Here is a 13674-nt window from a genome sequence, read left to right as displayed (position 1 = left end):
TGGGTTACTGGCTTACTGCATCCATAGTTAGACCATATGTTCCTTTTACATGTATAATTTATTATTTTGGAGATATGGTGAAATTGTGAAGTCAAACTTAAACCTAATTAACAAAGAACCAATAACACTGGATTTTCAAATCCATAAAATCATAAATCCATATAACCCTACTAAGTTATTACAACTATGCTTAAACAATTATTTTATGTTCTTCTTACCCATGGCCTTGTCTTGTTTTTTCTTCTGCTGCTCCTCTCTTTTTTTCTTCATCTCTTTTCTCCTTCAGCTCCTCTTTTTCTTGTTTTCTCTTTTCGTCCCATGCGGTATCTACTTTGGTTTTTCTTAAGCTTTCCATGAAAGTGGGATTCTTCATTGTTTCATTCACTATCATATCTACTAATAGTTGCTTAGCTTCTTCATCCTCTTCCTGTTTTCTTGCATCTGCCACAATAATTATCAAACAAAAAAAAACAAAGATCAGTTAAGTATAAAAAGACAAGCTAATTGAAAACAGATCTGGTCAAACAAACAAAAAGAGAGGATGAGATCGCATACCGAAGACAGTGTTATCCGGAATCTTGGCAGCATCGCCAATCAACCGCTCAGAGTCCGCGTAAGAAGGCATCGTTTGATTACATTGATCATTGGGGATGATCTCACAGCAGAGAATTATGAGGCCACAGGCCCACAAATATTTTTAGGTCTGTAAAAAAAAATTTTTAATGAAAACACAAATAAATAAGAGTTTTGAGAGTCAAACTCCTGACACCTAGACTCCTTTCCACTGTTTATACCACTAGATTAAAGGAACTTTATGTGAAATAGGGCCAATTATAGATCTATATATTTTGCAGCCGCAAGCTGATGCTTCATCAGCTTGTGTCTTGGGCCAGCTCTACGCAAGAACTTGTCGTACTCCTGATCGCTAGACCTCCTCCTTCATCCGACATTATCACCAAACAAACAAAAAAAAAAGGGAAAAATTCGTCTAGACTAGAGCAAAGTTAGAAGACAAAGGATTTTACTTACGAAGAGATATGAATAGGCTAAGCTTTCGTTTTGTATTTATATACACACACATATAAAAGCTTAGGTTCACTCCTAGGGGTGAACCTTTCCATTTCCCCCCTCTTCTTTCAGCCAATCAGAATATTCCATCTAATATTTCATTAAAAAAATAAATCAAAATTAAATTAAAAAACAAACCAAATTAAGGAAACAAATTCTGTATACTTTTAATTAAGGAAAGTTAAATATTGGCTTGGTTTAGATTTTTAAAATTAGAATAAAATTACACGTCAGTTTGGGTTTTCAAATAAAGTGGTTAGGGTTTAAATTTTATAATTACAACGAAATTATATGTCGGTTTGGGTTCACAAATGAGATGGTTAGGGTTTAGATTTTACAAGTGGAACGAAATTAAATGTCGATTTGGGTTCACAAATAAGATGGTTAGGGTTTAGATTTTACAAATAGAATGAAGTTATATATCGGTTTGGGTTCACAATTGAGATGGTTAAGGTTTAGATTTTATATATGTTGGTTTGGATTTATTAAAGAGCAGTTTAAGTTTTAAATTTTATAATAATTTATATAGATTTTATTTCCTTATTTTATAAGAGGGTGAATGGAGAGGTTCACCCCTAAGGGTGAACCCAAGTATTGTTCTTTCCGATTTTCTCTTCTTTTCCTTATTGCATGTTTTGGAAAAAAAGGAAATATTCCCATAATTACCTATCCATAAAACTCATCGTACTTAGGGGTTTTATATATATATATAGTCCATGCATAGGTTAATTGTTTTCTCAGATCCATTCCTTAATTCTACATCAGTTTCTTCGATAAAATCTCAATTCAACCCACAACAAACGAAACAATGTCGAAGAGTATTGTACTGTTGAGCTCCGATGGAGAGTCTTTTGAGGTTGATGAGGCTGTTGTGCGTAAGATACTAATGGTAAGAGACATGATCGAAAACGAATGCGCCGATAACCCTATACCGCTTCATTACGTCACCGGTGAGATCCTCCCCATGATTATTGAATATTTGAAGAAGCACGTTGATGATGATGCTGGTTCAATTGAAGATAAGGAGGAGCTCGAGACATGGGACGCTGAGTTCATGAGACGTTATGATTTTGATACCTTATGCAACCTCATGAACGCTGCTTACTATCTCAGCATTGTAAGCCTTCTCGATCTCATTGGCCAAACTATTGCAGATATCATAAATGAAAAAGAGATAGAAGAGATCCGAGCCATGTTTAACATTGTTCCAGAGCGATCGATTTCACATTCGGAAGAAGAAGAAAAGGTTTACAAGGAGAGTGAATGGGTTTAATGATCAAAACAACTTAATTTTTTTTCTTTTTCGAGAATGATATGTGTTGATGTTTCTTTAGCGTATGACTGAGACTGACTTCGATCGTCTCTTTAGTTAACGTGATTTTTTTTTCTGAACATTACCAAAAAAAAAAAGAATCAATGTTTATGAACAAACATGTTTTAGAAAATCTTCGTTTGGGCACTAAAAAGTAGTATCATAATTTGTGGACTTCTTATAAACCCAAACTTCTTCAACTACAAACACTCAAAAATTATCTTAACTTTTGTGGTATTTTTGGATTTAAAAGTTTGTAATGATAATTTTTGGATTAAAATATTTATAGTGGTATTTTTTTTTTTGATAACTTTAGGGGAGAGGATATCCCATGGGTAGGGTCTCCTAAGTTTGCAAATGGACCGCCAGCAACAAGCACATACATATGTGACCAAATGAATAAAGCTAGCAATTCTGCGTTTGGGAAGAATTAATTCTTAGCATGGACCAACAGAGCAACTCTTCTGCTAAGCTAGAACCACTAGCCACCATCTCGTGGGTTATAGTGGTATTTTTAAAGGGAGATTTGCACTGAAACACACTTTTACTAAAAATATGTTCATTTGACACACTTTCTGACTAAGAGACGCTTTTTTGCCAACTTTTATACTGTTCACGTGATTTTTAGACTATTTTAGCCCTGATCATGTAAACATATATGTAACTAGAGAGAAAAAAGCAGTTGTATTAAGGTCCGTCCGATTCTAACTAAGAATTTGATATGATGACTAGAGATGAGTGTGTAATTGATTGCATCCTAGACCATTCGATTTCAATTACTAATTTGGATATAATGACTTAGAATGGTTGCAAAAAAAAGACAGAAAAAATTTGCATCTCTCTCTTCTTCTGATTCTTTCTTCTTCCTTCTTCACTTTTTTTTTCTCTTTCTCTTTGTAATCATTTTATCTAATTATTATGACATATATTTTCGATTTCGTTTTTAAGATTCATTAATTTTATTTTTTCTACATTTTAAGATCCATTTTACTATATTTAAAATGAATAATTATAATACATATACTACATTTATGTGGATGCAAAAATTGTCATATTATGTGGATACTTATTTGTGGATACTAATAGTTTCAATCAAATGGTTTTTATTATTGGTGACAAATCCGTAAAATATTTCATGTCCATAAAATCAAGTCTACATGGAAGATGAGTTTTTTTTTCCGCAAATCAAACTTTCATTAAATTCAAAAGAATGTAATTACAAAATCGTTATACAGGATTACTGTAACACAATTATTACATACGCAAATGTATGCGTCATACACTAAGAAAAATGCAGCAGAAGGGAGATTGATGATGCTTTCCGAAGAGTAGCCTTACTCGCTAACCGTTCATAAGATCGGTTATTGTCCAACTTCATATTTGATTTTTCTCTGTTATGATTTGCTTGCAGCATCTTGTGGCTGAACTTTCTTTTTGCGAACCATAACTGTAAACCCAATGTGTCCAAACATAATTATGGAATATAGACATAATGGTACCAATGCTTCCGTACCAAAGTCGTTTTGAGATATCTCGACTTGTAATATTCTTCACAAGTAGTTTCAATACAGAAATAATCTCCACCATACCATCCTTTGAAGAGATCTTCTTGATAAACTTCAACAAAACTCTAAAATTAACTAGAGGCCACAATACTTTGTTTGATCTCTCACTTTGCTCAACACCATCATCAAGAACACCCAGTAAGCGAATGTGAATAGTCACAGTCATAAGTTTTTGACTCTGCAAATATAAAATCATTGCCCCGAGAGTAAACCAAGTTGTCTCCATCTCTTGTACAGAGTTGATCAACATCATGACATAAACATCATCAAACAAAACACAAATTTCTTGTGACCCTATCATGGCAATAAAGTTCCATCTAAGCTTTGTTAAGTCATTCTTCAAAATCCAGATCAGACCATTACCAATAATATATTGTTGCCTAAATGTGATCAAGCCCTCATTCAAATTTCTTACGCCAATACAACAATAGCCAAATCGATGCAGTCCTAAATCCATCACCCAAACAATGGCATGACTAACATTCCTTCCCGGATCCCAAATCCTAATCTTGGTTATGTTTCTCATGTAGTAAAGAGACAGATAAGATTGAAAGAAACATACATGGGAGACGGAATGACAACCATCAATCATAGATGGGAATGAACTGACACAATTACTCTTTGGCTGAGGCTTGAGTAAAGTCAGAGATACACTCTTCAACAAGAAGAGAATGAAAACGCGTGTTTGGGTAGAACTCCAACCACGACAGAGACGAACCAACACAACCCTTTTCCGCCTCAAAAACAGGACTCCCGTTGTACTTTGGGTGCGATTAAACGCCACACAAGTCGAGAATGATGTTATCGGCCTCAAGTCTGACCACACCATCTTTCCAAAGGAGCAAAGGATGGGGATTTGGAAACTGGATTTGCGGAGATAATTGTCTAAAAACTGTACATAAAGATAAATTGAGAAAACTGAAAAGAAGGGGCCGACCAACGCCGGAGAAGCCAGCGCCGGCCGGAAACTATGGAGATTGGAAAAACGGTTTCTGAAGAAGAAGAGGTGTCGCTTTGGTGAAAGATGAGTTATACTTGTGTTTGGTGAAATAATCATTGTTAACTATCAAACAATTTTAACTTCATCATATCCCCTAAAATCCTAAGTATAAAACCTTTTATTATATCTTACCCTAAACCCTAAACCTTAAACCCTGAACCCTGAACCCTAAACCCTAAACCCTAAACCCTAAACCCTAAACCTGAACCTTAAACCCCAAACCTTAAACCCTAAAGCCTAAATCCTAAACTTTAGACCTTAACTTTAGAGGGGGCCAGGGGGTATTCAAATGGGATTTTGGAGAATTTGATAGGATTTGAGAGATTTTGGATTTTGATAGTTTTTAGGATATTTTGGTAGATTTGTTAGTTTTTCAATTTTAAAAAAGGAAAAATAGTTTGTGATTTGGTTAGATTTTAAAGGAATATATTGTGTGATTTTAAGAGATTTATATGACGAGAATGACATTGCAGGTTTTCAAAAACCTCCGAGAATGACTTATACGTATGTCCTTCACGACGCCACATAGGGACATGTTTTGACTATTTATATTTCGAAAAACAAATCTTTCAAAATAACACCGCCTAAGGTGTGATTTTTTCTATTGGATTTTTAATGTAAAAATGTATCCAAAGTCTCCTAAAATCTGTGTTTTTATTTTCTATTAAAAAAAAGTTAGATTTTGAATAACAGTTGATTCTATATAATTTTGACAAATTATTGATTGAATAACAAGATATTGTGAGTGATTTTATAGAAATTCCAAATTGAATAACATTGGATTTGGGAAGTGATTTTAAAATCATAAATTGAATAACAGATAATTTTAATAGAAACCCAAAATCTTCCAAAATCCTCATTTGAATACCCCCTCTTAGATCATAAACCATATTCATAAATTTAATTTCATAGCAATTTTAACAAGTGTAGCCAAATCTGAAAATCTTTTACTAGAAAACATGAAATTGATCTACCCCAACCATTAAGCCCTAAACCTTAAATTAGGCCAGACTTCTTGCATTACATTCTTCATAAATTTCCAAATTCATTGATGTTGTTCGCTATTATGTGAATGGTTAACATTCATAGATGAATACTTATTTTTGGATGATCAGAAAAAATATATGAATACCTAATTAATTAAACAACTTGTGGTTTGGTAAAGTAGTCATGGTTAACTATCAAAAGATGATAATCTTTCATGTCCATAAAATCAAGTCCACATGGACGATAAGTTATACACGTCCACTAAAAACTACTTGTATTTTGGTGGAATAATCATTGTTAACTATCAAACAATTTAAACCTCATTATATCCACTAAAAACCTAAACATGAAATCGTTCATTATCCTATACTAAATCCTAAACCATAAACCTCTAAGCCCTAAACCCTAAACCCTAGATCCTAAACTTTAGATCATAAATCATAATCATAAATTTAATTTCATACCAATTTTAACAAATGTAGCCAAATCTGAATTTTTTTACTATAAAATATGAAACTGAAGAATTTTTGACTCCTTGTATTAGATTCTTTATACATTTCCATATTCATTGATGTTGTTCTTAATTGATAAAGAAAGATTTGAGAATTATATCACTTGTTTTTGTGCTAGAAACACTTGGAAAAACAGAAAGATTGAAACTCTCTAACCAAGTGTTAACTAGAATTGTCCACTTTTTTCTATTCTTCACTTTTTTCTTTATATTTTTCTTTTCTTTTTTTTTATCTCTTTCTCTCTTTGTAATCATTTTATTTAATTATTATGGCATATATTTTCAATTTTGTTGTTATGATTCATTATAATTTTATTTTTTCTACATTTTAAGATCCATTTTACTATATATAAAATGAATAATTATATTATATATCATCCAATTATAGTTGAATATTTGTAAATTATTATTTAGATTCTTATTTGTGGATACTTTTTTATGGATACTTATTTGTGGATACGTTTTTGTGAATATTTTTTTTGTGGATACATAAAAATGCCTAATTAACATAATAATGCCTTATTAATATTTTGTTTCCAATAAGAATGTTTCTCTAATGGTGTCGATTATATATTGTTTATGTGGCCAACATTCTTTACAAAATTGGGATCCATTAATTTATATGGAGCGGATTGTATTTGTATCTTAATCCAATTTCCTTGTTGTTTTAATATGGACTAATTATTATTGAAACATCGTTTTTGACGTCAACTTGGATTTTTATGGATAACATATTTTTAAGATTATCGTTAGACTTATATTTTTTAATTAATACACTAGTTTGGTAGATATAAAAGCAATTACTATTAATTTAAATATACATAATAATATCCATAATAACATATCCACTTAAATTTCCCATATGGAATTTTCTTTGAAATTTAAGTGGTGAAATGTGTTTTTATTTTTAATATTTGGATGTTTTATTAGAGTTAAAAGAAAAAGGAAAAAAAAAGAATAAAAGTGTGTGAGTAAAAAGGTGTCTTAAAAAAAGAATGAATTGGTTATAAAGAGAGTGTTTAGTCAATGGTGTTTTAGACATTACAGGATAAAAAGAGTGTGTCATGGTTGAGAAGTGTGCTAGGGAGTAAATAAGTTTTGTAAGAGTGTGCTAAAATACATTTTTTCCATTTTTAAAACAAAAACTTAGTTTAGTAGTATTTTAAGGTATTTGTCTTTTTTATTTTCCCAATAAAATACAAAGTAATTGTTAAAAACCCAACCAAAAGATATACGTATAATGTAGTATCCTACTATATTAATTGAGAAGTACAAATATGAAACTAATCTTAAAATGTGTAAAAAAATTACATTCAATTGCCATTATAAAAAAAATTAAGATTAACTAATTAATTAAATAAATATAATTAATTAAAAACGAAAATTGGGGACACATAAAATAAAATAAATTATAGAAAAGTAAAAAAAAAAAATCTATTAGAATCAAAACTAATTTGTCCTTAAAAAAAATTAACAGCTAAGATTTTAAAAATCTAATCGAATAAAATCTATATAACCACAAATTTTATCAAAAAGACTTTTCCAGCACAGGTTAATATTTTATCAAAAATCTAATCAAATAAAATATATGATAGTTTGCTTAGATTTTAAAAATTAGTAAATAAAAAAAAAATAAAAGATATAGATATAGTATCTTATATATTTTAAAAAGCTATTTTAAAACATTCACTAGCTATATTTAGTTGCTTTTTTTACATGTTAGTTATATCTTTTTACTTACTTCACAACTATACCAAAAATTGCGTTTAATTTAAACAATTTTATTCATTATGCAAATGTTTTATTGACAGATTTTCAATATACATTTATAAAATATAAAAATTTTAATATAAACAAACCGAATTTTTAATCATAAACCATTATATATAATATAATAACAAAATTAATTATTACAAATTTTCATTAAAAAAAAGTTCAATCCGCGGTTTTATGCGGGTTAGTACCTAGTTTCTATTTATTTTCTTTACATGAAATTGCTTCTAGCCTTCTAGGTGCAACAACTGTGTTTGCGTAGAATTTATAAAACGGGCCAATAAGGACTATGAATGGGCCTTAAAAGGCTTTTGATCTGTTACTATTACACTCCACTTGCAAAAAAAACCTATCTTCTTCTTCTTCCTCCCCTTCGCTAATACCAAAAATGACGACCTCCATGAACAACAACAACACTTCATAAACCTTCCGATAAACCTCTCTCAATCTCCCTCCCTTCTCCTGAACCTGATACTACAGTAAAAAAGAACACGCGCGAAAGCTATGGTAGGAGCTTCGAGAACAATCCTATCTTTATCTCTCTCTTCATCACGCTTCACTTTCTCCAAAATACCTCACGTTTTCCCATTTCTCCGCCTCCACAAACCTCCCTCTAGATTCCACCACGCTTTTCGTCCTCTATGCGCCGCCGCCGCAACCACCGCTCCGACGTCGGAGACGAATGCTGCAGATCCGGATCAATTGAAACACACGATCTTGCTAGAGAGGCTTAGGCTTAGGCATTTGAAGGAATCAGCGAAACCACCACAGCAGAGACCGAGTAGTGTTGTTGGTGTAGATGAAGATAGCATTAATAGAAAGAAGAGTAGGAAGTTATTTGAGAATTTTGAGGAGCTTGGGTTAAGTGAGGAAGTGATGGGAGCTTTACAAGAGTTGAACATTGAGGTTCCTACTGAGATTCAGTGTATTGGTATACCTGCTGTTATGGAACGTAAGAGCGTTGTATTGGGTTCGCATACTGGTTCTGGCAAGACTCTTGCTTACTTGCTGCCTATAGTTCAGGTGTGCCTAGTGAGCTTTGTAGTTGAATGTTGCTGCATACATTATAGTGTTTGGCTCTTGAATTGATTTGTTTGCTAGTCGGATACATTTTGTTTTGGTCTGAAAGTGAAACAATTTAGGACTAATTTTGTTATATGTAGCCTTATTATGTATTGATTTGGTTTGTTTCTTTGTTTCATAGTGTATATAGCTCTATTGTTTTTGATGTTACGTTGAGTTTCGGGGACTACTGTATTAGAAATTCGAAATTGTTGTTTCGATATGGCGGTTTAAGTTGTTTTTATTTGATTTTTGTAGCTGATGAGAGAAGATGAAGCAACACTTGGTAAAAAAACGAAACCTAGGCGTCCGAGGACTGTTGTTCTTTGTCCCACAAGAGAATTATCTGAGCAGGTACTCTTGTGCGTTTTTTTTTTTGTGTCTTTACCAAGATTAGTTACTGTTTTGGATAAATTCAGGTATTAGCAGTTTGTTAGCACTTGTAAATGTGTACCTAAACAAACAGATTTTACAAGTGCCAAGAAAATAAAAAGTTGGAATCTTTATTTCCAAGAAAGTCTTGGCTGCCTTCTTATAGGATGGTCGTAAAATTGATGGTTTAATATGTGTTTATAGCATTTTGTGCTAGTTTGTTATATATCATTTCTGTTTTTAGACAGAGAAATGAAAAAGTAAAACTAACTAAGGAATCTGCATTAGGTGTACCGTGTGGCAAAGTCCATAAGCCATCACGCGAGGTTTAGATCTATATTGGTTAGTGGTGGTTCTCGGATAAGACCACAGGAGGATTCTTTGAACAATGCAATAGACATGGTTGTTGGAACCCCTGGTAGGATTCTTCAGCATATCGAAGAAGGAAACATGGTCTATGGAGATATCGCATATTTGGTACGCTTCACTTTGGGATCTTGACATTATGTTCCATTATATATTATGGTTTTGGATCTACATGAAACGACAAACAATGGGAATCTTTGTACGCAGGTGCTGGATGAGGCAGACACTATGTTTGATCGTGGCTTTGGTCCTGAGATTCGTAAATTCCTTGCCCCACTGAATCAGCGTGCATTAAAAACAAATGACCAAGGATTTCAAACAGTCTTAGTGACTGCTACTATGACAACGGTATACACATGTTACAAGCTTGCCCATTTCTTTGCTATTATCATTATTTATAAACTCGTTGCTCCATGCATTTGGAACTTCAGATATTAAGGTAGTGAATGAAACTGTGAGTTTTCAGGCTGTTCAGAAGTTAGTTGATGAGGAGTTTCAAGGGATAGAGCATTTGCGAACATCAACACTGCATAAAAAGATAGCCAACGCTCGCCATGACTTCATCAAGCTTTCAGGTGGTGAAGATAAGTTAGAAGCACTTCTACAGGTAAAATGCATAATTGAGATTCTGATCTTTGAAGGCCAATCAGACATGTTAGAGTTCTTGTTTGGGTGCAAATGTGTCTAAATTACATGTACATTCTTTCTGGTATGCGCCTACGGTACTTATATATTACTTATGCTTTGATGATAATGCAGGTTCTTGAACCTAGCTTAGCCAAAGGGAGCAAGGTGATGGTCTTTTGTAACACGTTGAACTCCAGTCGCGCTGTTGATCACTTTCTTTCTGAAAACCAGATCTCAACTGTAAACTATCACGGTGAAGTTCCAGCAGAACAGAGGTAAGACTAAAACAACTTCGCCTAATACAGAATCCATTTCTCAAGGAATGAATTGCTTAATTAAGGTGTAAAATTGGTTTGTACTCATCTATACAGGGTTGAGAATTTGAAAAAATTCAAGGACGAAGAAGGTGACTGTCCCACGCTGGTGTGCACGGATTTGGCTGCTAGGGGTCTGGACCTCGACGTTGATCATGTAGTCATGTTTGATTTCCCAAAGAACTCCGTAAGTATCTTGGCCAAATGTTCCTGTCTATAACCCTTTCTTCTCTTTACTTGTTGATCCACTCTTCTTGACACCTTAATTTTATTCGAACTTGAATTCCCTAGATTGACTACCTCCATCGTACCGGAAGAACAGCTCGGATGGGTGCTAAAGGTTTGTTTCCTACGTCTAGATTATCACTTGTTAAGACTCCTCCTCGTATTTTCAGATGGTTTCAGCTAGGGTGCCAAATCCAGTTTTCAGATTTTTTGTTTATGATATATCGAAACCGAGTGAAAACCAAAACTGAATAATTGTCTCTTTACAGGAAAAGTGACAAGTCTAGTGAGCAGGAAGGACCAAATGCTAGCAGGAAGAATCGAAGAAGCCATGAGAAACAATGAGAGCTTGGAAGCACTCACCACTGATAATGTGAGGAGAGACGCTGCAAGAAGCCAAATCACTCAAGAGAAAGGAAGAAGCGTTAAGCAGATCAGAGAAGTGAGCAAGCAACGAAATAGCAGAGACAAACCGGCATCTTCTTCTCCTGCAAGATCAACAGGTGGGAAGACACCTGTGAGAAAGTCAAGTTCGTTTTCCAAACCCAGAAAAGCATCATCTCCTCCAGAGAAATCTTCAAAGCCGAAAAGAAAAATATTAAAAACGGTTGGATCCAGATCGATTGCTGCGAGGGGAAAGACAGGTTCAGATAGAAGACCAGGAAAGAAACTAAGTGTTGTTGGGTTTAGGGGGAAGTCTTCTTCGGCAAGAGCCTCTTGATTTACATTCTGGAAACTTCGGGAAAGTTGACGTCAGTGGTGAAAGTGAATTATCTTTGGATTATGATTACAAAAGCGGTTCGAAATATATCATCTTGGGAGATCATCATATTTTCTTTCTTCTTTTATGCAGTTTGTAATCGATAGAAGAAATTCACTTTTGAAACTCATATAAACTTTTGGCTGTATATGACATCTATGGTCAGTTGTAACATAATAATCGTCTTAAGAGGTAGAATGGTTAATTTATACAAAACAAAAATATGGCGTGGAGTGTGCAATGACGAATTAATTGCTCAAAAAAATCAAACAAAAGAAATGGTGAGACATGATTAGTGACGAGTCTGAAAAGGAGGCTCGCGCCTCTGTCTTTGAGTTCTAATTAAGGAGACGATGGGCGTCTAACCCGGGTGGATGAGCCATGTATGACTCATGCGATGAGAGCGTGATTGGCGGCTACGACTCTCTTTAGAGTTTCTGGAGCTGTAGAGGATTGTTTCGCAATGGCGGTCTGAGAGGTTCCCCTTTTTACGTTTTTATTTTTGGGTTTCGTAGCCGTTGTGTTTTGTCCCACATCGTCAAGATGCAAAACGTAGATTCAGGTACACTTCGTATATAAATTTCTCGTGTGAGTTTTTAACGAGATACGGAGCCGTGCGGTGAGCACAAAGCGAACTATTCTTTCGCCTTTTACTAAAGAATACCGTGTTCTCTCCCTGCTATACGGCATACGCCTGTTTTTGGAAGGGTTTTAAAACAACCCCCATCAATTCTTGAGTTCAAAACCCAACAATCCAGAGCCTGGTTGGTAATTTGAAACCGATTGCAAGTTTCTATCAATAAAAATATATATGTTAATTACTAATTATTTACAAGAAACGAGTATGGGAAGGTGGAGTTTTGCTTCATCTTAAAAAGGAGAATTATCTCACATTGACAAGTAATAGGAAGAGAAGACCAATGTTGGAGCTATAAAAAGGAAGCGAGAGCCTACCAAAAAAAATAAAAAGGAAACGAGTAAGACAATCCAAATCATATCTTTCTCGGCCTTTTGGCTAAGATCAAGTGTAGTATATGTTCTTATGCGTTTAATATCTATTATGTGAGGACACTGTCCCACTTGATATTAACTCTATTTTTTTTAGGGGGAGAGCCCGTTATGGCAGTTCACTGTTTGGGTTCTTGAGCGCTAGGGTATGCGACTGCAAAGACTTTTGGCGCACCCCACCACTCCAAACAGCTTAAAACAATATAATATACATATATTCTCGATAATTATTATATCGAGAAAACATATTTTTGATATTAATCTGAATTTTCTATAAACATTTTTGATATTAATCTGAATTTTTTATAAACATGTCACTCATTAAGTCTTAGCACTATTACGTTAAGCTTAAAACGTTAAATATCAGATAAATAGCAGTTTATGTAATTGTAATTGTTAATGTAAATCAAGCTTTTAAAATATTTTATACATATGACATATATAGTTTAATTTTATATAAACCTTTTGGCAAAAATTCTTATGTCATATTGGATATTTTCGTGTTTTTCAGCCTAGTCTGAATAAAGTTCAAATCAGCCTAAAAAATTTTATATGTCCAAAAGCCATTTCTTTTGGATCGGATTTGTATATCCAAAAATGAATCTGCTATCTTTCATAGATTGGATTTATGGACTGGGCTTCAGATTTTGGCCTTATATACAAAAGTTAAATTTATAGGTGTCAATTGTTTTGACAACACTTTTACTTCTGTCCTTTTTATCTG

At 33.6% G+C, this 13674-nt stretch overlaps 3 protein-coding genes across 3 annotated transcripts; 2 read left to right on the top strand and 1 right to left on the bottom strand.

The window, feature by feature from the left end:
* LOC104721743 (protein MNN4-like) lies at positions 40-1014 on the bottom strand. Its single transcript, XM_010439805.2, has 2 exons — positions 556-1014; positions 40-441 (listed from the first exon to the last, which is right to left on the bottom strand). The coding sequence occupies exons 1-2, from the start codon at positions 623-625 to the stop codon at positions 215-217; spliced, it is 297 nt and encodes a 98-aa protein (XP_010438107.1). The 5' UTR covers positions 626-1014; the 3' UTR covers positions 40-214.
* On the top strand, positions 1877-2341 carry LOC104750462 (SKP1-like protein 17). The gene has a single exon (XM_010472255.1). The coding sequence runs from the start codon at positions 1877-1879 to the stop codon at positions 2339-2341; it is 465 nt and encodes a 154-aa protein (XP_010470557.1).
* Positions 8571-12133, top strand: LOC104721733 (DEAD-box ATP-dependent RNA helicase 39). Its single transcript, XM_010439794.2, has 9 exons — positions 8571-9239; positions 9537-9632; positions 9939-10127; positions 10224-10364; positions 10483-10623; positions 10776-10918; positions 11015-11144; positions 11249-11297; positions 11452-12133. Exons 1-9 carry the CDS (start codon positions 8721-8723, stop codon positions 11901-11903), a joined length of 1860 nt encoding a protein of 619 aa, XP_010438096.1. The 5' UTR covers positions 8571-8720; the 3' UTR covers positions 11904-12133.

This window comes from Camelina sativa, chromosome 2, assembly GCF_000633955.1.
Source record: "Camelina sativa cultivar DH55 chromosome 2, Cs, whole genome shotgun sequence".
In the NCBI taxonomy this organism is placed as follows: Eukaryota; Viridiplantae; Streptophyta; class Magnoliopsida; order Brassicales; family Brassicaceae; genus Camelina; species Camelina sativa.
Note: the sequence above shows the minus strand (reverse complement) of the source record. Positions and strands in the feature narration are given on the sequence as shown.